The 24,371-nt window shown below is 33.5% G+C and overlaps 1 protein-coding gene across 1 annotated transcript in view; it reads right to left on the bottom strand.

The window, feature by feature from the left end:
- Nucleotides 1–13,630: 13,630 nt before the first annotated feature.
- LOC134856031 (potassium channel subfamily T member 1-like) overlaps nucleotides 13,631–24,371 on the bottom strand; it is a gene marked incomplete at its 5' end in the record, with an annotated part of 60,114 nt that continues 49,373 nt past the window's right edge. The window contains 8 exon segments of the mRNA XM_063872402.1: nucleotides 13,631–14,025; nucleotides 15,761–15,845; nucleotides 16,385–16,595; nucleotides 17,823–17,834; nucleotides 21,882–21,929; nucleotides 22,740–22,847; nucleotides 23,114–23,254; nucleotides 23,669–23,966. Of these exon segments, the coding sequence (XP_063728472.1) occupies nucleotides 13,722–14,025; nucleotides 15,761–15,845; nucleotides 16,385–16,595; nucleotides 17,823–17,834; nucleotides 21,882–21,929; nucleotides 22,740–22,847; nucleotides 23,114–23,254; nucleotides 23,669–23,966 (1,207 nt within the window). The 3' untranslated portion in view covers nucleotides 13,631–13,721.

A 24,371-nucleotide genomic window follows, 5' to 3' on the forward strand; every position in this document is an offset into this window, starting at 1 on the left:
AAAAAGATAAAGCCCAAAATCGAACAGTAAATAAAGAGAGCGAATCAAACCCCTGTCAGAAAAAGCTCGATTTCAAACGAGAAAAGCAAAAATGACTGTCCTTGCAAAAGTAACATGTTACTCCCAAGAGAAGGGCAGAAACTGAGAATCAGTATGATAACCTAATCCTCCAGTCCCCAGGTTAGTTTTTTTGATTCTACATTTGTCACTGACTTCAGGAACAATTAGTGTTTTCCAAAAAACTTTTTTTTGTTGAAAACAAGCGGTGTCCATTGGATCGCACAAGTTTCGCTCTTTAAATCTTTTTTATATTTGACGGGAAAAAGATCCATTGAGAATTCTTTTTTGATCAAGTCAAAGCTTTTTCCGCAAGACTTTGTTTTTGTAATCGATTAAATTCCAGATAATTTTCGTAGAAATTCTTATTCATTTGATGATTAAATTGGACCATGAACTTATTGAAGTGTGTGAAAATAATTAGCGATTATCAAAAACGCGAAAACGTCTCGAGCCCTAATTAGAAGGAAAATATCTTAAATTTAACGGAAAATATCTCGAACAAAATCTGGAAAAATTTTGAAGAGAAGTTTTCGTTAGTTGCTAAACTTGTCAAATGTTAAAGTTTATATGTTTGGAGGGGTTAGGTAGGAGTGGTATCCCCTTTAGCACTGTATTAAATATATATCTGCCTGACCAATCCTGAAGTTTCAGAGTTCTAGAGATGTATTTTTTGGTGTGTTTCCTGTCCGGTTTTCAAGGCCTCAATACGTTAAGCCCGACTATTCTATTACGGAGAGTCGAACATGTGGTTAGAAAAAACAATTTTTTTTTGGCCAAAGCCTTTCAAATTTTGCCTTAAACTTCATGATTGGTTTGTGTTCTCTAACTAATTGCCTGCAAACTAGAAAAACAATCTTTTGATGCTTTGGTAGAGCTCGAAATATCATTTTGATTGAACTACTCTGAAGGTTTTGAAAAAATACCGCCTAGAAATAACTAGCCTGAAGGTTAAGGCGAAACTATTTTGAAAGTTTGGGTTTTTAGTAAGTTGGCCTTTGTGTTGCAATAAAGTTATTAAATAATGATGAAGAAAAATTTGCGCCAAGAGATTCGAACCAAAAAATGACATGATACTCCCTCAATTATTTTTGAAGATCAGACACCAAATACACCAAGAAAAAGATAAAGCTCGAAATCGAACAGAAATTAAAGAGAGCGAATCAAACCCCTGTCAGAAAAAACTCGATTTCAAACGAGAAAAGCAAAAATGACTGTCCTTGCAAAAGTAACATGTTACTCCCAAGAGAAGGGCAGAAACTGAGAATCAGTATGATAACCTAATCCTCCAGTCCCCAGGTTAGTTTTTTTGATTCTACATTTGTCACTGACTTCAGGAACAATTAGTGTTTTCCAAAAAACTTTTTTTTGTTGAAAACAAGCGGTGTCCATTGGATCGCACAAGTTTCGCTCTTTAAATCTTTTTTATATTTGACGGGAAAAAGATCCATTGAGAATTCTTTTTTGATCAAGTCAAAGCTTTTTCCGCAAGACTTTGTTTTTGTAATCGATTAAATTCCAGATAATTTTCGTAGAAATTCTTATTCATTTGATGATTAAATTGGACCATGAACTTATTGAAGTGTGTGAAAATAATTAGCGATTATCAAAAACGCGAAAACGTCTCGAGCCCTAATTAGAAGGAAAATATCTTAAATTTAACGGAAAATATCTCGAACAAAATCTGGAAAAATTTTGAAGAGAAGTTTTCGTTAGTTGCTAAACTTGTCAAATGTTAAAGTTTATATGTTTGGAGGGGTTAGGTAGGAGTGGTATCCCCTTTAGCACTGTAATAAATACATATCTGCCTGACCAATCCTGAATTTCAGAGTTCTAGAGATGTATTTTTTTTGGTGTGTTTCCTGTCCGGTTTTCAAGGCCTCAATACGTCAAGCCAGATTATTCTATTATGGAGAAACGAACATGTTGAAAGAAAAAACAATTTTTTTAAACCAAAGCTTTCCAAATTTTGCTTTAAACTTCATGATTGGTTTGTGTTCTCTAACTAATTGCCTGCAGACTAGAAAAACAATCTTTTGATGCTTTGGTAGAGCTCGAAATATCATTTTGATTGAAATATTATGAAGGTTTTGAAAAAATACCGCCTAGAAATAACTAGCCGTAAGGTTAAGGCAAAACTATTTTGAAAATTTGGGTTTTTAGTTAGTTGGCTTTTGTGTTGCAATAAACTTATTTAATAATGGTGAAGAAAAATTTGCGCTTAAGAAATGCAAAATGATTCGAACCAAAAAATGACATGATACTCCCTCAATGATTTTTGAAGATCAGACACCAAATACACCAAGAAAAAGATAAAGCCCAAAATCGAACAGTAAATAAAGAGAGCGAATCAAACCCCTGTCAGAAAAAGCTCGATTTCAAACGAGAAAAGCAAAAATGACTGTCCTTGCAAAAGTAACATGTTACTCCCAAGAGAAGGGCAGAAACTGAGAATCAGTATGATAACCTAATCCTCCAGTCCCCAGGTTAGTTTTTTTGATTCTACATTTGTCACTGACTTCAGGAACAATTAGTGTTTTCCAAAAAACTTTTTTTTGTTGAAAACAAGCGGTGTCCATTGGATCGCACAAGTTTCGCTCTTTAAATCTTTTTTATATTTGACGGGAAAAAGATCCATTGAGAATTCTTTTTTGATCAAGTCAAAGCTTTTTCCGCAAGACTTTGTTTTTGCAATCGATTAAATTCCAGATAATTTTCGTAGAAATTCTTATTCATTTGATGATTAAATTGGATCATGAACTTATTGAAGTGTGTGAAAATAATTAGCGATTATCAAAAACGCGAAAACGTCTCGAGCCCTAATTAGAAGGAAAGTTATTTAAATTTAACGGAAAATATCTCGAACAAAATCTGGAAAAATTTTGAAGAGAAGTTTTCGTTAGTTGCTAAACTTGTCAAATGTTAAAGTTTATATGTTTGGAGGGGTTAGGTAGGAGTGGTATCCCCTTTAGCACTGTATTAAATATATATCTGCCTGACCAATCCTGAAGTTTCAGAGTTCTAGAGATGTATTTTTTGGTGTGTTTCCTGTCCGGTTTTCAAGGCCTCAATACGTTAAGCCCGACTATTCTATTACGGAGAGTCGAACTTGTGGTTAGAAAAAACAATTTTTTTTTGACCAAAGCCTTTCAAATTTTGCCTTAAACTTCATGATTGGTTTGTGTTCTCTAACTAATTGCCTGCAAACTAGAAAAACAATCTTTTGATGCTTTGGTAGAGCTCGAAATATCATTTTGATTGAACTACTCTGAAGGTTTTGAAAAAATACCGCCTAGAAATAACTAGCCTGAAGGTTAAGGCGAAACTATTTTGAAAGTTTGGGTTTTTAGTAAGTTGGCCTTTGTGTTGCAATAAAGTTATTAAATAATGATGAAGAAAAATTTGCGCCAAGAGATTCGAACCAAAAAATGACATGATACTCCCTCAATTATTTTTGAAGATCAGACACCAAATACACCAAGAAAAAGATAAAGCTCGAAATCGAACAGAAATTAAAGAGAGCGAATCAAACCCCTGTCAGAAAAAACTCGATTTCAAACGAGAAAAGCAAAAATGACTGTCCTTGCAAAAGTAACATTTTACTCCCAAGAGAAGGGCAGAAACTGAGAATCAGTATGATAACTTGATTCTGCAGTCCCCAGGTTAGTTTTTTTGATTCTACATTTGTCACTGACTTCAGGAACAATTAGTGTTTTCCAAAAAACTTTTTTTTTGTTGAAAACAAGCGGTGTCCATTGGATCGCACAAGTTTCGCTCTTTAAATCTTTTTTATATTTGACGGAAAAAAGATCCAATGATAATTCTTTTTTGATCAAGTCAAAACTTTTTCCGCAAGACTTTGTTTTTGTAATCGATTATATTCCAGATAATTTTCTTAGAAATTCTTATTCATTTGATGATTAAATTGGATCATGAACTTATTGTAGTGTGTGAAAATAATTAGTGATTATCAAAAACGCGAAAACGTCTCGAGCCCTAATTAGAAGGAAAGGTATTTAAATTTAACGGAAAATATCTCAAACAAAATCTGGAAAAATTTTGAAGAGAAGTTTTTGTTAGGTACTAAAGTTGTCAAATGTTGAGGTTTATATGTTTGGAGGGCTTAGGTAGGAGTGGTATCCCCTTTAGCACTGTATTAAATATATATCTGCCTGACAAATCCTGAAGTTTCAGAGTTCTAGAGATGTATTTTTTGGTGTGTTTCCTGTTCGGTTTTCAAGGCCTCAATACGTTAAGCCCGACTATTCTATTACGGAGAGTCGAACATGTGGTAGGAAAAAACATTTTTTTTTGGCCAAAGCCTTTCAAATTTTGCCTTAAACTTCATGATTGGTTTGTGTTCTCTAACTAATTGCCTGCAGACTAGAAAAACAATCTTTTGATGCTTTGGTAGAGCTCAAAATATCATTTTGATTGAACTATTATGAAGGTTTTGAAAAAATACCGCCTAGAAATAACTAGCCTTAAGGTTAAGGCGAAACTATTTTGAAAATTTGGGTTTTTAGTAAGTTGGCCTTTGTGTTGCGATAAACTTATTAAATATAGATGAAGAAAAATTTGCGCTTAAGAAATGCAAAGAGATTCGAATTAAAAAATGACATGATACTTCAAAAATCATTGAGGGAGTCTCATGTCATTTTTTGGTTCGAATCTCTTTGCATTTTTTAAGCGCAAATTTTTCTTCATCATTATTTAATAAGTTTATTGCAACACAAAGGCCAACTTACTAAAAACCCAATTTTTTTTTTGGCCAAAGCCTTTCAAATTTTGCCTTAAACTTCATGATTGGTTTGTGTTCTCTAACTAATTGCCTGCAAACTAGAAAAACAATCTTTTGATGCTTTGGTAGAGCTCGAAATATCATTTTGATTGAACTACTCTGAAGGTTTTGAAAAAATACCGCCTAGAAATAACTAGCCTGAAGGTTAAGGCGAAACTATTTTGAAAGTTTGGGTTTTTAGTAAGTTGGCCTTTGTGTTGCAATAAAGTTATTAAATAATGATGAAGAAAAATTTGCGCCAAGAGATTCGAACCAAAAAATGACATGATACTCCCTCAATTATTTTTGAAGATCAGACACCAAATACACCAAGAAAAAGATAAAGCTCGAAATCGAACAGAAATTAAAGAGAGCGAATCAAACCCCTGTCAGAAAAAACTCGATTTCAAACGAGAAAAGCAAAAATGACTGTCCTTGCAAAAGTAACATTTTACTCCCAAGAGAAGGGCAGAAACTGAGAATCAGTATGATAACTTGATTCTGCAGTCCCCAGGTTAGTTTTTTTGATTCTACATTTGTCACTGACTTCAGGAACAATTAGTGTTTTCCAAAAAACTTTTTTTTTGTTGAAAACAAGCGGTGTCCATTGGATCGCACAAGTTTCGCTCTTTAAATCTTTTTTATATTTGACGGAAAAAAGATCCAATGATAATTCTTTTTTGATCAAGTCAAAACTTTTTCCGCAAGACTTTGTTTTTGTAATCGATTATATTCCAGATAATTTTCTTAGAAATTCTTATTCATTTGATGATTAAATTGGATCATGAACTTATTGTAGTGTGTGAAAATAATTAGTGATTATCAAAAACGCGAAAACGTCTCGAGCCCTAATTAGAAGGAAAGGTATTTAAATTTAACGGAAAATATCTCAAACAAAATCTGGAAAAATTTTGAAGAGAAGTTTTTGTTAGGTACTAAAGTTGTCAAATGTTGAGGTTTATATGTTTGGAGGGCTTAGGTAGGAGTGGTATCCCCTTTAGCACTGTATTAAATATATATCTGCCTGACAAATCCTGAAGTTTCAGAGTTCTAGAGATGTATTTTTTGGTGTGTTTCCTGTTCGGTTTTCAAGGCCTCAATACGTTAAGCCCGACTATTCTATTACGGAGAGTCGAACATGTGGTAGGAAAAAACATTTTTTTTGGCCAAAGCCTTTCAAATTTTGCCTTAAACTTCATGATTGGTTTGTGTTCTCTAACTAATTGCCTGCAGACTAGAAAAACAATCTTTTGATGCTTTGGTAGAGCTCAAAATATCATTTTGATTGAACTATTATGAAGGTTTTGAAAAAATACCGCCTAGAAATAACTAGCCTTAAGGTTAAGGCGAAACTATTTTGAAAATTTGGGTTTTTAGTAAGTTGGCCTTTGTGTTGCGATAAACTTATTAAATAATGATGAAGAAAAATTTGCGCTTAAGAAATGCAAAGAGATTCGAATTAAAAAATGACATGATACTTCAAAAATCATTGAGGGAGTCTCATGTCATTTTTTGGTTCGAATCTCTTTGCATTTTTTAAGCGCAAATTTTTCTTCATCATTATTTAATAAGTTTATTGCAACACAAAGGCCAACTTACTAAAAACCCAATTTTTTTTTTGGCCAAAGCCTTTCAAATTTTGCCTTAAACTTCATGATTGGTTTGTGTTCTCTAACTAATTGCCTGCAGACTAGAAAAACAATCTTTTGATGCTTTGGTAGAGCTCGAAATATCATTTTGATTGAACTATTATGAAGGTTTTGAAAAAATACCGCCTAGAAATAACTAGCTTTTCGCTCTTTAAAATTTTTTTACATTTGACGGGAAAAAATCCAAATAGAATTCTTTTTTGATCAAGTCAAAGCTTTTTCCGCAAAACTTTGTTTTTGTAATCGATTAAATTCCAGATAATTTTCTTAGAAATTCTTATTCATTTGATGATTAAAATGGATCATGAACTTATTGAAGTGTGTGAAAACAATTAGCGATTATCAAAAACGCGAAAACGTCTCGAGCCCTAATTAGAAGGAAAATATCTTAAATTTAACGGAAAATATCTCAAACAAAATCTGAAAAAATTTTGAAGAAAAGTTTTCGTTAGTTACTAAAGTTGTCAAATGTTAAAGTTTAAATGTTTGGAGGGCTTAGGTAGGAGTGGTATCCCCTTTAGCACTGTAATAAATACATATCTGCCTGACCAATCCTGAATTTCAGAGTTCTAGAGATGTATTTTTTGGTGGGTTTCCTGTCCGGTTTTCAATGCCTCAATACGTCAAGCCAGACTATTCTATTACGGAGAAAAAACAATTTTTTTAGCAAAAGCCTTCCAAATTTTGCCTTAAACGTCATGATTGGTTTGTGTTCTCTAATTAATTGCCTGCAGACTAGAAATACAATTTTTTGATGCTTTGTTAGAGCTCAAAATATCATTTTGATTGAACTGTTATACAGGTTTTGAAAAAATAACGCTTGGAAATAACTAGCCTTAACGTTAAGGCAAAATTATTTTGAAAATTTGGGCTTTTAGTTAGTTAGCCCTAGTGTTGCAATAAACTTTTTAAATACTGATGAAGAAAAATTTGCGCTTAAGAAAAAGCAAAGAGATTCGAACCAAAAAATGACATGATACTCCCTCAATGATTTTTGAAGATCAGACAGCAAACACAACAAAAAAGAGCAAATAACCAAAAGAATTAACTGTAATAAATACTAGGAGGAAACTTTGCAAGATCCTATCCAAAAATTTTGAAAAGTAGAAAAAGATGAAGCCCGAAATCGAACAGAAATTAAAGAGAGCGAATCAAACCCCTGTCAGAAAAAGCTCGAGTTCAAACGAGAAAAGCAAAAATAACTGTCCTTGCAAAAGTAACAAGTTGCACCCAAGAGAAGATCAGAAACTGAGAGCCAGTATGATAACTTGATCCTTCAGTGCCCAGGTTAGTTTTTTTGATTCTACATTTGTCACTGACTTCAGAAACAATTAGTGTTTTCCAAAAACCTTTTTTGTTGAAAGCAAGCGGTGACCATTGGATCGCACTAAGTTTCGCTCTTTAAAATTTTTTTACATTTGACGGGAAAAAATCCAAATAGAATTCTTTTTTGATCAAGTCAAAGCTTTTTCCGCAAGACTTTGTTTTTGTAATCGATTAAATTCCAGATAATTTTCTTAGAAATTCTTATTCATTTGATGATTAAAATGGATCATGAACTTATTGAAGTGTGTGAAAATAATAAGCGATTATCAAAAACGCGAAAACGTCTCGAGCCCTAATTAGAAGGAAAATATCTTAAATTTAACGGAAAATATCTCAAACAAAATCTGGAAAAATTTTGAAGAGAAGTTTTTGTTAGTTACTAAAGTTGTCAAATGTTAAAATTTATATGTTTGGAGGGCTTAAATAGGAGTGGTATCCCCTTTAGCACTGTATTAAATATATATCTGCCTGGCCAATCCTGAAGTTTCAGATTTCTAGAGATGTAATTTTTGGTGTGTTTCCTGTCCGGTTTTCAAGGCCTCAATACGTTAAGCCAGACTATTCTATTACGGAGAGTCGAACATGTGGAAAGAAAAAACAATTTTTTTTAGCCAAAGCCTTCCAAAATGACATGATACTCCCTCAATGATTTTTGAAGATCAGACACCAAATACACCAAAAAAAAGCTAATAACCTAAACATTAACTGTGATAAACACTGAGCGAAAACTTTGCAAGATCTTATCCAAAAGATTTGAAAAGTAGAAAAAGATAAAGCCCGAAATTGAACAGATAGTAAAGAGAGCGGATCAACGCCCTGAGAGCCAATCAAAGGCGTGTCAGATGAAATTCTTGATTTTGCTTTTCTCGATTTTAAACGAGAAAAGCAAAAATGACTGTTCTGAAAAAGTGACAAATTACTCTCAGAAGAAGGGCAGAAACTGAGATTCTTGATGTTCATAAAAGGCAAAAATTATATCGGAATACTGGGACTTAGCGAAACATCAACAACCTTATATAATTGTTTGTGAATCAAGGGATAAAATTATGGGAAACGCGATGAAAATTTCAAGCAAAATTGGCAGCACAGTAAAAGCAGATAAAAGCTTAATAGCAACTGGCTTTTCATCGGAAAGCCTGGAGCGTGTTTTTTTTTGCGTTATTTGCTGAAGTAAGTTTTAGGCTAGATGTGTTTAAAAAAACCAAGAATTTGAATTACATCGCAGTTTTAAGAAAGTCCATGTGTTTGGTTTATTAAAATTGTCAATAGTGAAGATGTTTAACACTAAAAGTTTGCCGATCATTATTCTGTGCTTTTGAAATTCAAATATTTTAATAGAACAATTGAAGTGGTTTTAGTGGGAGATTCTTCACTGCTGTGAGCATGCAAAAATGTATAAGATTTTTTTTCTTTCATCACCTAAAATAATTTAGTTTGCTATTAAGGAAAAAAAGATTGCAAATCGAGTTTTATAAGATCTGTGATGTGTATTTTATGGTTTACAATCAGTGTGCTCCAAAAAAAATTTTTTTAATGAAACTCAAAAAACCCCAACGTATAGCGTATAGCTATAACGTTAAAAAAACTTTTTCAATAAAAAAAAATTAGGGACAATTTTTTGTGATAATGATTCAAAATAAACCAATTCACTCAAAAACAAGTGATTTAAAGAGTTAGCGACAATGGCTGAAAACAAATCATATCCATTAAAAACAATACTTTAAAGAGCTAGGAGATAAGTTCAGAAAAAAGCAAGATACTGCTCAAATAGAAAATGATAAGGGAAAAAATATCAGCGTGTACTGATTGATAACCCTAGACAGATCAGATATACGAAACGCCATATGCGAAAACGAGTGAAGACAAGTAGCAGAATACAGAAACATTTTTTAAAAAGGAAGTTGGCAAACTGATCCATACCCGCACCGACAAAAATGGATTAGGAACGTTAAAATGAAAAAAAGTACGTTGATTAAATTTAAATTGATTTTAAAATGAAAATAGAACGTTGAATTAATTTAGATCGATTTTAGTATGAAAAAATTACGAAGATTAAATAAAAAAGATCAAGATTGATTTGGATCTATTTAAAATCGATTTAAATTGATCTTAAATCCCAGCTAAAAAAATTGATCCAAATCGATTTTAAATCAATTTAAATGCATTTTTTCCAGTCTGAGTTTGTTTTTATTTTTAAGGGGATTAAAACGGATTTAAATCGATTTGAATCGATTTTTTTTTCATTCGAGTTTTATCAGTTTCAAATTTTTATTCCATTTATTTCTTGCCTATCATTTTTGGTTTTACATCCATAGCGTATTGTAGCATAAAAAAGACCAACTGAAAAGACCAAAATATGGATAAAATTCTAAGATTTTCTTGCCTATTTTTAGTTCAAAAACTGATCTATATTGACCCTTTTCTTGATTCGTTTCATAAGTTGTTGCTTAAAATCTGATTTATTCTCATGATTTTCTATGATTTTATTGCAAATTATTGAGATCACAATTTAATTTCACCTAACCCTTTTCTGGTTTGTTACAAGATTTTGCCCATAATCTGATTTACAATGGTTTTCTATGATTTTGTTGCAAATTTTTGAATTTAAAACCTGATTTATGTGGATCATTTTATTGAATTCTATAACATCTGGCACGAGTGTTTATGTTTAAGAAATCGAGAATAAAAATTCCAACAATTTTTTTAAAGGGTATGTTTTTTCGCCGTGTTAGCAAAAAAGCCGATTTTACTGTGTCAAAAAATCCATCGAAGTCGATTTAAATCAATTTTTAGAAACTTAAATTGATTTCAAATTTTCAAAAAGATCGATTTAAATCGATTTAAAATCCATTTAACTTCGTAAAAGGTACATGGTTAATCGATTTGGACCTATTTAAAATCGACTTAAAATCAATTTAAATTGACCGGAAACCATTTCTGTCAGTGCGGGTAGACACCGTCACGTGATTTCGACTAACTATTTCTCCTCTTGATTTGCAGATACTTTGCACTAAAGTTTTTCCTCGACCGCCTTCAGAACGAGTTCCACGCACTACAGTTTCACGCGTCCTGATGAATGTGAAACCAGTAATTAAAAGTGACATTGCAGCTATTATATGCTCGATGAAACGAAAGAATTAAAAAGTAAGAGTTCAACTAAGTTCGTCGTTGCTTAGAGCAGCTCAAATGCTTTGAAATTAAAGATTTTGAATTTAGAAAAACAACAAGACTGCTCGTGTATTAGGGCAAAAGCCTGAATGATTCGGCTGCACCTTATTTTATATCGAATAGGTTTCGGGGAAAAATATTAAAAAGCTACAATTTTTGGACAATATCAAAGATCAAGTGTACATCGATCAGCTAGGTGGCGTCCCTTATGCTGGACGGACTGAATGCTTGAAATTTATTTTGGCTTATTTTCAGCCAATCAGAATTGAGTATTCTAAAATCACAGGTAAATCGCAAAAATCTCAATGTAAGCAAACAAAACCAGGCCATTAGTATTAATATTGACCGATTAGATAATGAGCAGATGAATGAAAAACAGGCGGATCGAAAGCGGATTGGAACAAATTTAATATTTCAAGGACACCGATTTACGAAAAATGAAAAAACAAAAATTTAAATTTCTTATACCAGCACCTATTATATCTGCATCTAGTATAATTTTTATATTATCATTTTCTGTTAACATTGACTCCAATTTTGTGAGAAAGGCATTTAGCCAATAGTGACGGTTAGCGATTTTGATTTGGTGAAAATTTTTCCAGCATGAGAACCCTCCCCAATTAGCTAGCCTCAATTCCACTTGGAACGATTTTAGTGTTCGCGATAATTCGCCACGCATAATAAAAATTGCGTTACGTCTGCATTATGAATAAAATCTTCAGAGCGTATAAACTAGTCCATAGCATAACCTTATTGGAAACTTTCAAACTCATATATTTTTGCAAAAAATACCTTTTTACATTTCATTACAAGAAGTTAATATCTTCAATATGGAAAAAAATTTTTGCTAAAAGCTATTTTTTTGATCGGCGAAAAATGATTGAATATGAAAAAAACCACCTCAATCATAAAAATTCCGATCTCTTTGAAAGTCGGAACAATTAGCGTTTATGATTTTTTCACCTAAGTAATGAAAATACGGCTACGTTAAAACAAAACAATGATACCATTTGATTTCTTTGAAGTCAAAACAGCATTTGATAATGTCCGCCATAAAATTTTTTGAAAATTGCCTAATTACGGACTAGTTGGTTAAGTATCCAATGGATTTGATGTTAATTGCAGAAACGTAAACATTGTGTTGGAAGATTTGGATTTGGAAATGTATAGAGTTTTGTTTAGAGCTTTTAGGCCCAATTTTCGTTCTACATATTAAAGTATCACAACTGTCGTATTGAGACCTTACATTTTTTTTGCCAATTCTTCAATTTTAAGTACAATCAGCCAAAATATTAGTCATTTTAGTCTGGGGCGTGTTGCTAATTGTTTTTCCCTTAAATATGAAGAACACATTTGCTACTAATGATACAAGCTTAGATATGGATTAAAAATTTTCTTCTGAATGTTTTGGTTGATGTTTAAGTGTGCGAAATGACTACAAAACTTTTTTTAATTTTTTTATCATGCTCTTAATGTGTTCAGCAAAATTAAATGCAAGCAGTGTGAAATAACTGCTAAAAAGCAGGCCTGTTGTTCAGCATAGAACAAAAAATTTATGGTTCTCAAATTTTGCCGCTTCTTTTAGCTTTCGATTAAATTGTTTTTTTTTCTTCAATTACAAAAACAGTTCAGATTTTTTGTAAGCAAAAAAAATTGAAACCATAAAAATGTGTATATACGAGCTAATCGAAATATTCCGGAGAACGCTAGAACTAAAACTTATATCAGAAATTTTTATGGTTACACTTTTGCTTTTGCGGTTTCAATTATAGAAGCCAGAAGGTTGACATAAAAGTTTCATGATTAAATGATTTTTCTAAATATTTTAAGTCCGGAAGACGTTCTAGTTCTCGTTTAGAAAATATTTTCTAAAAGGATACTGTACAAGCTGGAGTTTTGTTTGTCATTTTTGAATGTTCATGGCGTTTTTTTAGGACATGATCGTTTTATGTAATTTTTTTTGGAAAATCTTCAAAAATAGACTTTCATTGAGTATGGATGCGACAAAACGAAAGATTTTTTTATTTTGGAGTCAGAAATTTTTTCTCTCTTTCATTTGCGTTTCTATAAAATCCACAGTTTGGCCGAGTAATTTTGCGTTTTTGATGCGAATAACTTTTCTAATCTAATATATTGAGCTAACTGTTGTCGGCACAATTTGAAGTTCCTTGTACATATACTAAAATACAATGAAGAACATTCAACGAAATCACATCAAGAGAAATCGGTCATGCGTGAGTTCTTATCTCAAAAATTGTTTGAATCTCAAACACATTTAAAAAATATATTTCATCGGCAAAATATCGATGAATGAGCCGTTATAAAAATGTATGGTAAGTGTCTGCATTCACCAGTGTGTTTTTTTTTCAAGACAACTTATAATGGCCACTGAGTTTCTTTCTTAATTTATGACAATTTTCAGGGGCGGATCTGGGATTACCGAGAGTGGGGGGAGGTTGGTTTTTTGAGGTGGGCTTTTAGGTCAGCCATTCAAAAATTGAGGTCGCAAATTGGTCGAATTCCTGTGGATGGGCATCTACCTTCTCCCTTCAATCCGTCCCAACTCATTCCATTAAAAAGTTTGGTTCAAATGATAAATGCTAATTAGAGCAAACTGATTCAAAAAAAAGAACAAAGGTTTTGTGTGGCAACTAAAGCATGATTAGATTGTCCGCATGATAGCACGTCGGCGGATTTGTCTGTCGGCTAACTCGACAATAAAACGATTGAAGTTTGATTTGTCATGAATAGTCTACATTTGTGGTGGCTGTTTTAGTACTGCTGGTGCTGACGTCTTCACTTATGGGCGTCAGCCCATTTGAGCCCGAGCTGGAAACTGCTCGCGCGTCTCTTCTGAAATTATTGACTGGTTGTTGCTGCTGTTGTCTGTTTGGCGAGTTCTGATTGGTGGAATAGTTTGGCGTGTACTGATTGGTTGAATTGTGGAGATCGACGAATGCTTGTGACTGTGAGTTGACCACTAGCTCCTTTTGGGCGGCGAAGACAGAGTCGTCTGTAGTGAGCAGTTCGGGTCTGATCAGATAGCTGAAAATCACACAATGTTGACAACAAAACTAGCAATAAAAAACGGCCCTTTTTTCAAAATAATGACTCCTGGCTTGAAAATCCGGGTCGAGGTCCGCGGCTCATGTCCAGGCTTTCACGACAATTTTTTGGCATCTGTAGACTTTCGCTACCTGGTCTTTTTTTGCGACTTAGTTAATTGAGCTTGTTTTCCTTTAAAAATCAGATTTCTATTCGCTGATATTATTTTCAGCCAATCAAAGTCGAGCATTATGATCAAACTTTCAAAAGAGAAAAAAGGTTATTTCGGGCCGTATAACACGAAAAAATTGCAGTTATTTTTTCAGGTTTACTGTGCGAGGATATCAAAACTGCTTGTATCAGGGCAAAGCCCTGACTGTTTTGACTGCGTTGTAATTTCTATGGAGTAATTTAAAATAAGATAACTGATGAAATTTTCAAAACAAAACTTATACAAATTCAAAATATTTTTCTCTGCACTCTCTATGTAAAATTATCTCTGCACGCGCTATGTGAAGTAAAAAATGATAAATTTTGCAAATAGCAAAGCATTAAATAGACCAAAGAGCATGCCTCACTCCAATTTGGAACAACTTTCAATACAGATTAAATCTCCGCTTACGCGTTAATAGGACGAAGTATATAAGTTAATTGGCCAAATTAGTAATCTCTAAACCCCCACAGTTTTACAAAAAACAATAACTAAAAAGGTAAATTATCATAATTAATATGAGCTCAGAACAAAAGTTCCTTTTGAATGATAGAAAAAAAATTAAAAGTTGTTAAATAAAAAGTCAAAACTTGTCTGGAGAAAAAAAAACAACCTCGAGCACGTTGGAACACTCAGAATTATTTAAAAAGAGCTGCCGCGCTGATTTAAAATATTAGGACAAACGAAAGTGTTTTTTTTAAACTGTTTTTTTTTCTCGAATTGGGCCAAAGTTTGACAAAAAGTGAGAAGAACAGAACTTGATTTTTTTTACCAGAATTATTCTGGAGTAAATTATTTTACAGAATTCGGAACTAAAAATTTACACCAAAAATTGGGGAATTTCGTTTTTTTTAGTTTATCAAACATTACGCTGAAACTATCTACTAATTTATTTTAAAAATTACATCAAAAGAAGCCTCTTACACAGCTCAACAAAGTTCTAGAAAGGTAAAATCTAAAGCAAAAATATATTTTCATATATACTTTTTTGGAGATTTTACCATGCTAGAACTTTGTTGGGCTGTGTATGAGGCTTTTTATGCATATATTCTTTTATAAATTAAATTGGTGGTTTCAGCGTAATCTTTGATTAACTAAAACAAAACAAAATGGCGAAATTTTGGAGTAAATTTGTGGTTTCGAATTTCGCAAAGTAAATTATGTCATAATAATTCTGGTAAAATTGTAAGCCTTTTTTTTCTCTTTTATGTATAATTATAACCCAATTTGAGAAAAAGGCGCCCGAAATTTCAAATTTGTTCGTTTTGTGCGGATAATTTAAATCAGCGCTGTATTTGCCAATTTTGAGCAATTTTTGCCTGCAAGTTTTAATTTTTAGGTGAACTTGAAACATACTTTCTGCCAGAAAAAGAAACTTTTCCATGCGAAAAGTGTCTAAAATAGGTCTTTTGCTCTTTAATTATTTTCGTCTGTTCTTTTTATTTTTTTGCAACTCTCTATACTTGATCTAGATTCGATGCCCGAAAAGAATACGGCCAACAACTTGGCACTAACTACACTTACACAATGTCATCCTTGCGCAGTTTTGTGTTTGGTTCTGGGTTCACAATGACGAACTTCCGACTACCGCTGTTGTTCTCAGTGGATCCTAAAACACGCCGACAATAAGAAACTAATATTCAAAGCAACTGCAAATCCTTGTGAGTCACCCAGACAAGCGATGGTGAAACGCTGCGGTCTTCTCTTTCAGAAGAAAGGTCACTGGTTCGAGGCTCATCATGATCCGTGCTCTTAGCCTGCCCAGAAAAAAGTAAACGAAAAAAGTGCATATGTAGTTTTTAAACAAGGGCACAAAGGCGGCTCTTCGCATAAAGCTGATCCAGTTCATGGGTTGATTCTTTCTTTCGTGTATGAATCGTAATAAAAATCGTGAAATCTCATATTCAAAAAATGTATTGCCTGATTATGGGCCCTTTAAGTTCAGTTTGGGCTTTGAAAAAACCACCATTGTGCTCATTGGATAAATCAAAATATTTCTAAATAAGACATAATCACTTATGAGTTTTTATGATCTGAAAGGACTGCATAGCAGATCTGAAAATGGCTGGCTTAAAGAATTTACAGCGATGCTGATTACAGACTTCGCAAATTTTGCATTTTTATAACACAGAGGAATGTTTTGCTTGCCTTTGGCGTTTGAGTTAGTGTTGTTGTTGATTGCGGGGGGTTGTTGTGGGTTGTTCTGTGTGGAGGCGGGGGTTGAGGTAGCTTCTGCTTCCAGTCGGAGCATTCTGTCTTTGAGGATCTGTCTGATCTGGGCCTCACACATCAGCTGGTCCTGCAATGAGTCATACTTCTCTTCCATCTTCAGCACATCCACTTCGCTACGCGCACTCGCCTACAAGCAGAAAAAAAAACTCGATCATAGTCAGCAGCAAATATGACCTTCTGACCTCCCAAACGCCATTTATGGCCTGTTTCTTTTTTAAATTGGGCAAAACACGGCATTAATAGTGTTTGTTGGGAGAGCTTGCTAAACCAATTTGGCCCAACTAAAAAATGATCAAAAAATTCACCCCTCTTCGATAAAAATGCTGGGTAATTGGTATGTAATGATAAGATAACTAAGTTAATGCAACCCTGAAAATAGTTTGCTATTTTATTAAAAATATCACATAGTTAATTTGAAAAATAAAAATTAAACATATCCTATTTATAAAAACAGAATGGCCAGTTGGAAGTTTTAGTAGTTTTCATTCTTGTTTGTTAGGGGGCTCAGCTACTGACATTTAGATTCAAATCTTATTAACTACAAGGATATAGCCGGTTATTGCGCAAAAAGGACAGATTGTTCCCACCGCTGATTCAAAAAATAAATTGAAAAATAACGAAACAGTTCTTTATTTTTGGTCGAAACAGTGGTTGGAACAATAATTAAATTATATATAAAAATCATGTTCATTCTTTTTGCGTGAAATAATTTTAAAAAATGGCGGGAAAATGCATGTCGAGATTTTGGTTTTCTTTGGTACTGAAAATGATCCGATCATGACATTTCAGTAATTTGAAATTATGATGCACGAGCGGATCAACTTGCTGTTAATGCCGACCAAATTTATTTTCTCAACTTTTTTGCAACCAAAAAATTCAAAAACTGTCCAAAAGTGCGGTTTGTGGGCACTTTTTGAAAGGTTCGACCAAAAAATTTCTTTTTTTTTGTTTTTTTTTGGCTCTTTTTGGCTCTCTCTTCCCCCTCAAATTTACTATTTTTCGGCGTCAAAAGAATAGATGATTTTTATCGTCGAATAGCCAAAAATTGAGGACATAAAAGAACTCCGAAGCGAGATTCTTTGCCTGCTCAGGGGTCGAAAATCTGAAAGAAAAGGGTGTACCCCCTTTCCTCAGTCCGCTACTGCTATGATGTATCTATAACTTTTTGTAAACAAAATAGTTCACTTTTAACATAAAGTTGATAGATTAGAAACTTGTGATAGTTGGATGATTTTTTAATGATAATTTACGTCGCCAAATTGTCTGCAAACTAAATTGATGGTCTGGAATTGATCGTTTACAAAATGAGATCGCTTCTTGTTCTTGATTTTAGTAAATAAGCAAAAAGACTTACGGGACGCGAATTCTATAGAACATTTTATTTGAATTATAACTGATGTGGACAAAAAATTGAAAAATTAAAATTAATTTGATTCTAAGAAAACAAAGCACAGTGCTTATTTGTGCGTCTTGTGACATGTTTCTATTCCCTTAAAGAGAGCAATAATTACCTAAAATCAAAACGATTAAGAATACGAAAGACGCGCTAGAGATTCGTTCAAATATTGCTCACAGACAAAAACATATACGATCCAAAATGGTAATTGAGTTACACAACATAAAATGTATTGCCCATGATAAAATCGGCTAACTTGAAATAAAGGAATTTTTTTTGTCAAAAATAGAAAAAAGTTCAACCAAAACTTTATTTAGATTTTTATTATTTATTTAGAGAATAAATATGTTTTCGAAAAAACATCCTAGAACAAGACAGTAACTGAGATATTTTTAATATACACTGTGAATTGTCTCAAAATTTTTTGGATGTGTTCATGACCGAACACAAGTGACTAAAACTACGGTTTACTCAAAACTAGAGTCACCAAAAGTTTGATCGTCTGGCATTTACAATGCATTGGAAACGACCTGCATTGGGTAAGAGTTAGTTTCACAAATCATATACTGAAAGCATCAAACTTTAAAATTTTGGCAACAATTTTCAAAGATGATTATTTTTAAAATTAGAAATTTCAAATTATCCGACGTTGATCAAGGCATATATAAATATGCCATGCAAAAGGAATAGAAAATTCGATTTGAGTACAAAATTCGATTTGCGGTTAAGAAAAAATTTGAGGCAACTTCAATTTTTGTTGCCGCCATCGAAAAAATGCTAGTCATACATTTTTAATACATGAAAATTGCATAATAACCATTTTTTTCCAAAAAAAAAAGAAAACTAGTTTTTTTTCATCACCAGACTGTTTTATTTGGTTCCAATAGCCTCAGATATTAGTTCAAATGTTTTTTCAATGATTTTTGAAATTGCTTGAAAATTATATGATTAGCATTTTCCCATACATTTGATCTATGGAATTGTATGATAAGCGTTTTCGGTTAGTGGAGGTCAACCCGTGTACTCTGTTTCAGTCATTTGAACGATTCTTTTGTTGTAATTTCTCACCTGAGGACCCTAATTCTATTTCGCATATTGCTTACCTAAAATCATCAATATGTGAATTACCTCGTAACATTTCTACTTAAAGGCTAATAAACTGATTTAGATGTAGCTTTTTAAGCATTAGCAACTCCAAGTTGAACCGTATTGGGTCTAAAGCTCATGCGTGGTGACTTCACAGATGTCAAAATTCCTATATGATGAAACTTATTTTCGGATATTGAAAAACTTGTATGCAGGGTCTGAAAATAATTAATTGCTAAACATATGTTGACTTGAAGTTTTTTGTAACACAAATCACATTTTTTTCTTAAGACAGTAAATTTAAGCGTTTTATCTATTCAATTGTAATGAGAACAAGATTGGTCATATCAGTACGAGGACCTGAATATTCCGACTACCCTTTAAGGTCTGCAAAAAAGTTTTCAGTTTTGAAAATTTGTTGGAATCTTCAAAATGATATCGGATAACCAGTGGAATCTAATTAAAAATATCTCCCCCAGTATGGTATCTACTATGGTATCTACTGTATGGTATCTACTGAAAAGTCTCCACCCAATAAATTAAAATAGTTAACTAGCACTAGTGCTTATATTGAGAATTGGAATTTCGCTCAATTCTAATTGGTCAAAAATTCTAATAACTTAATCTACTTGACAATCTCCCCTATCGTGAAAAGTTGAAATTCATCGTCAGCTTTTAAGTTTTCCCGCCAAACACTATGTTTAAACAAAGTGCATTGATTATCGTTTGGTTACAAGCAAAGAAAATGGAAAAAAGAGCGCAAAACAGGCAAAGCAAAGTGAAAAAAGGAAAGTATTAAAAGTAAACCTTGAAAAAAATGTTGAGACGAGGAGTATACCATTCTCGCATCTGCTCCGCGACCGCTTGTATTTTTACTAACACTAAAGCATGAAAATAGCTTCTGCTTTCGACAGCCTGATTTTTAGATTGAAAATTTCCGCACCCTAATATTTTAGATTGAACCCCTAATATTGGATTTAGCTTTTAGTTTTTGAGAACAGTGATGAAATTTCTAAAAAAAAAACGATAATCATTTAAAACGATTTTTTCTGACGTCCATTTAAGCTTTTCTAGAAACAAAAAAGAGTAAAACAGGTTAAGCAGGTAAAATCTGAGCACCATGTTAGTTTAAACGAATTATCGACCTCAGAATCAGCAGTTTAATTTCAAAAAACGGTAAAAAACGGAAAGTTTTTGAGGAATGTCAGAAAGTTTAAAAATTAATCAAAATGTCAAAAAATGGGCTTGTTTGAGGCCATACATTTTTTCTCTACAAAATTTAGGAAAAAACCGCTTGAGAAAGGACATCACCATTTTTTGTTGTTTTGGGTGAAACTTTTTTCTCAGATTTGAACAGATTTGATTAATATTTGAGAAATTGAAATAACTCAAATTAAATAGGCCAAAAACTCCCGTACTGAATTTTTAATGGCAGTAGAACGTGAGTCAAAAATAAAAGTGATTAGCAAAATATGCAGGAACATAGAAGAGTAGACGATTTTTCCATTGGCATTTTTTGTTGTGAAAATTGGGTAGCAGTTTTTGAGAAAAGTTGAAAACTCTGCGAAAAGTGCAAAAAGTTTTCGAAGTGTCGCGACAAAAAAAAAACAAAAAACAACAAATCCCATACATTTTCATAAGCAATGTTTATTTCGAACAGAAGCTAACACTTGCCACAAATAAAGCAGCAACATATGTCATTTCAATGAATATGCTTAAATAAGCTTAAATATGATTAAATTGAAATGGACAAAAGTGCCACCAAATAAGCACTTTTATTTAAAACTTAGGTTAGAAAAAAGTCTTTGTAATAATACACTACGCTTTGCTTGTGTAAACACCAAATGGCGCAGAGACATTTCACTCACAGACCTTTCAGCTACTTTCAAACTCAGACAGTTCAGCCAAAGACATTTCGGCAAAATTAGATTAAAGAGACTAGATCACAAAGATATTTCAAATTTTTCTAATTTGACTAAAGTCAGAACGTGGTCAACTCTAATATACAAAAGTGTGATAAAAAACAACCATTTTCAAAAATCAAAGCGAATTTGCTATATGAAGATTTAAAGACTTGCACATTGAAGTAGCAAAATTTAAGTATTTCGGTATATGATGACCTCGATTATAGTTGCTTGCTTTTCGAAAGGGTTTTTTGTGGGCCATGAATCTTTGGGCTTTGATTTTCTGATAGTATACCATGAGTCTTTCTATATCGATTTTGGCATTTTTTTGCTCCTCCTTAAAAGGTGTGATGAGCTGGGGGAGGTATGGGTGTTATGTGGCAAAGCTACCATTCCATGCCTCCAATGCATTATTTATACGAGATTCTCCGAGCATAAAATTAAAAACGCTTGTTTATTTTTTGAAACTGGCCCACTTGGCAATTTTAAAATCCTCAACGTTCAAAAAAAATTAATCAAAAGTGAAATTGACATACAAAATGACACCGAGCAGAATTATTCCAATGAATTTCTAGTGAGCAAGGATATCCGGTCTCAAAATTTATTACAAATTGAAATGAAGAAAACTTGCTGGTCCGAGCAAGGAAAAGTCAGTTCTATCGCTTTGCAAATGATATTTTCTGTGGGTAAAACAAGTATTTTGATGCCGGCTCGGCTCGAAAAATTTTAGGCCAGCGTTTCAGGGTGCAAAACAACGATTCGCAACAAATGAAAGTTCGCAATGCGAACTTGTAATAAGCGACAACTCGCAAATAGGTTTAATATCTCTTATATTTTCAAATATCGAGCAAAACAATCTAGACTAGCAGCAAACACTGATCCACGCGAGTTATTGCACTGAGTTTTTTTAATCTTGTTAGGAATATATTTTGTAATAGGAAGAGGGTTGAAGCAATTAACAAAATGCATACTCTATTTCAAAAAATGATAAGCTGCAAGGATGTAGTTTGATTTTGCGAAAACAAACCTGTTTCTTGTATAGCTCAGGCGAAACTCTAGGGTTCTTTTTCGGTTGCTAAACAAAATGGTGCGTCTATTAAACATAGAGCAAACGAGAATATAAAGCATAGCAGGTCATACAAAAGCTAAAATGAGAGATCTAATTTACTTAAAAAGTGTCTAAGAATTGAACAGCTGTTATGTATGTGCAAGTTAGTTTAATGCAAAAAAGTAGCAATGCTAAAATAACGAAACACCAGCTCAGCAAACCGGCCAAACATCCTCAAATTTCTTTGATTGTAGTGTTGTGAGGTAACACCAGAAAAATTTCAAAAATTTATAGGACGATAGCATCGAATTTTATTTTTTTTATTTGTAAAATTCAGGTTTTCTGAAATTGTCTATTAAATTTGATATACTTTTTGTATACCCTCATTGCACAAAAAACAATCAAGGGACCAGAACAAGTTAACATAAGTCGATAACCCCTCCCCAATGGTTAAACGAAGATCATGATAAATTAGCTTTAACTTCGGATTTTTCCGCCAAAAATTACAATCGAGCATTTTACAGGCAGCGCTCAGCAATTTAATCCAATTTGAACCTTGAGGAGGATTGTGTTAAGCTCATCTATTTTTTTTGCGGGGGGGGGGGGTCGGGGATCAAAATCATTACTTATGAATACATACACGGGGTCAATTAAAACTTTTTCAATTATTTCAGAAATAATTGAAGTTCCTTCCGTTTTAATAACTGTTTGGAGGTCGGTTTGCTTTTTATGCGCGATTACAAAGAAGTGCAGTCGTCTTGAAATCTACTTGTCTAATGTACTGCTTTTGCGATAATCAGTTTGTGATCATGAGGGGGGGGAGGGGGTGCGACTCACATTGAGAAGGGTAAAAAGGGGAGACGTGGAGGGGGAGCCAAATGCAAAGTTGAAGCAACTTTTGGCCTCTTTTTCCTCTAGTTCGGCTACTTCGATTGCGTCGGCCTCCTAGTTCGAGAAATATTACGTCAAAAATGTTTAAAATAAATAAAAGACCGAATTCGAAATGACCAGCCCAATACACGAGCTGTCCTACTTTATCGATTTTTATTTCACATTCGCTTATAGTTAGAACTAATTCAATGTAAATTTAAAATACACAAGCCAGGTCGAAGTTTTAGTTGTACCTTGTGGCCTGCATTTGTCCAAAAATCATTCAGAAAAAGAAGTTTCATGCAAGGCCTTTTGAGGAATTGTGTGGTGCACAGACTTACGGGATCTGTGGGAAGACTGCGGTATATTCCAATGGGGATCTCGAAGTGTTTCTCAATCATCTCCTGGTAGTACTCTGAGAATGTCTTAGAAGAACAGATGTCACCCCCTTTACACTCCTCCTCGCTCTCGCCCACCACACGCTGAAAACAAAACAAATACATCTAGAATCTTATCAAAAACTCATACTTTTTTAACATGCTTTGATAGGAGTGAGAAGGGGAGATCAGATGGCTTGGAGATATGGTATAGCTGCATAGGTGGGTGGAGACTCATAGTAAAAAGAAGTGGCCGGGAATTGGACGCGCCTCGAAGAACTCGACATCTTCGCCAAACAAACTTTTCTCAACTTTTTTTACTTGGCACCTTTTCACGACACCCATTGAAACTGCGTAAAGCAACTACTTCTGCAGAAATTTTTTTAGCGGAACTCAATATGAAATTCTTAACAAACGCGTTTTTCTGAGAGCGATTGCCAGTTTTCATGAAAAAATCCATTATATCCTTCCTAAAATATAACTTTAATCAAATGAACAGCAAAATTCAGTTGAGCTTACGAAAATGAGTGTTCCAGATCCGGCATTCTGTTTGAGTCCAATGAGCAAATAGACCACTGATATGATGTAAGGCTTCACATAGCTCTGATACAACAAAGTGTCCAACATACTAGTGCTAATTGCAGACCCCGACACGAAAGCAGGCCTGAACAGATCTTGGTCTTGAGGAGTGGCTTCCAGGGCCTTCTTCTGGGAGAAGGAGAGATTCTTGGGTGCATTCTGGCTGTAGTGGATACCGAGGAACCGCATATTTGCAGGGTATGTGAGCTCTGTTATTATTTCCAGATCCGGGAACATCCTACAAGAAAAAAGTAAACTAATGGACATCTCATGTTAACTTAAAATTCATTTTGCAATGTCCATAAAAATTATCTTTATTTTGTACAACGCAGTGTATTTCCTTTCATGTTTTTCATAGAAAATGTTGGTTTTCAATCAAATTTTTTTGGCATGATTATTTTAATGAAAATTCGGTTGGTCTTTGAAGCCAAAATGCTGTAACGAATTGATTCTTCTATTAGATGACCTTGGGCTGATCTGACTGAACTAAAATGGAATTACAGACTGGAGGAGGGTCTATGAGACGAATGGTCTAATTACAAAATGAAAATCGCTAATGTAGTCTGGCTGATACATGTTGCGCGCTTGTCGGTTCTGAGACCGGGACTGTATGAACAAGAATGTATACGGTTTAAAGGTATGA

Source organism: Symsagittifera roscoffensis, unplaced genomic scaffold (assembly GCF_963678635.1).
Source record: "Symsagittifera roscoffensis unplaced genomic scaffold, txSymRosc1.1 SCAFFOLD_179, whole genome shotgun sequence".
In the NCBI taxonomy this organism is placed as follows: domain Eukaryota; kingdom Metazoa; phylum Xenacoelomorpha; order Acoela; family Convolutidae; genus Symsagittifera; species Symsagittifera roscoffensis.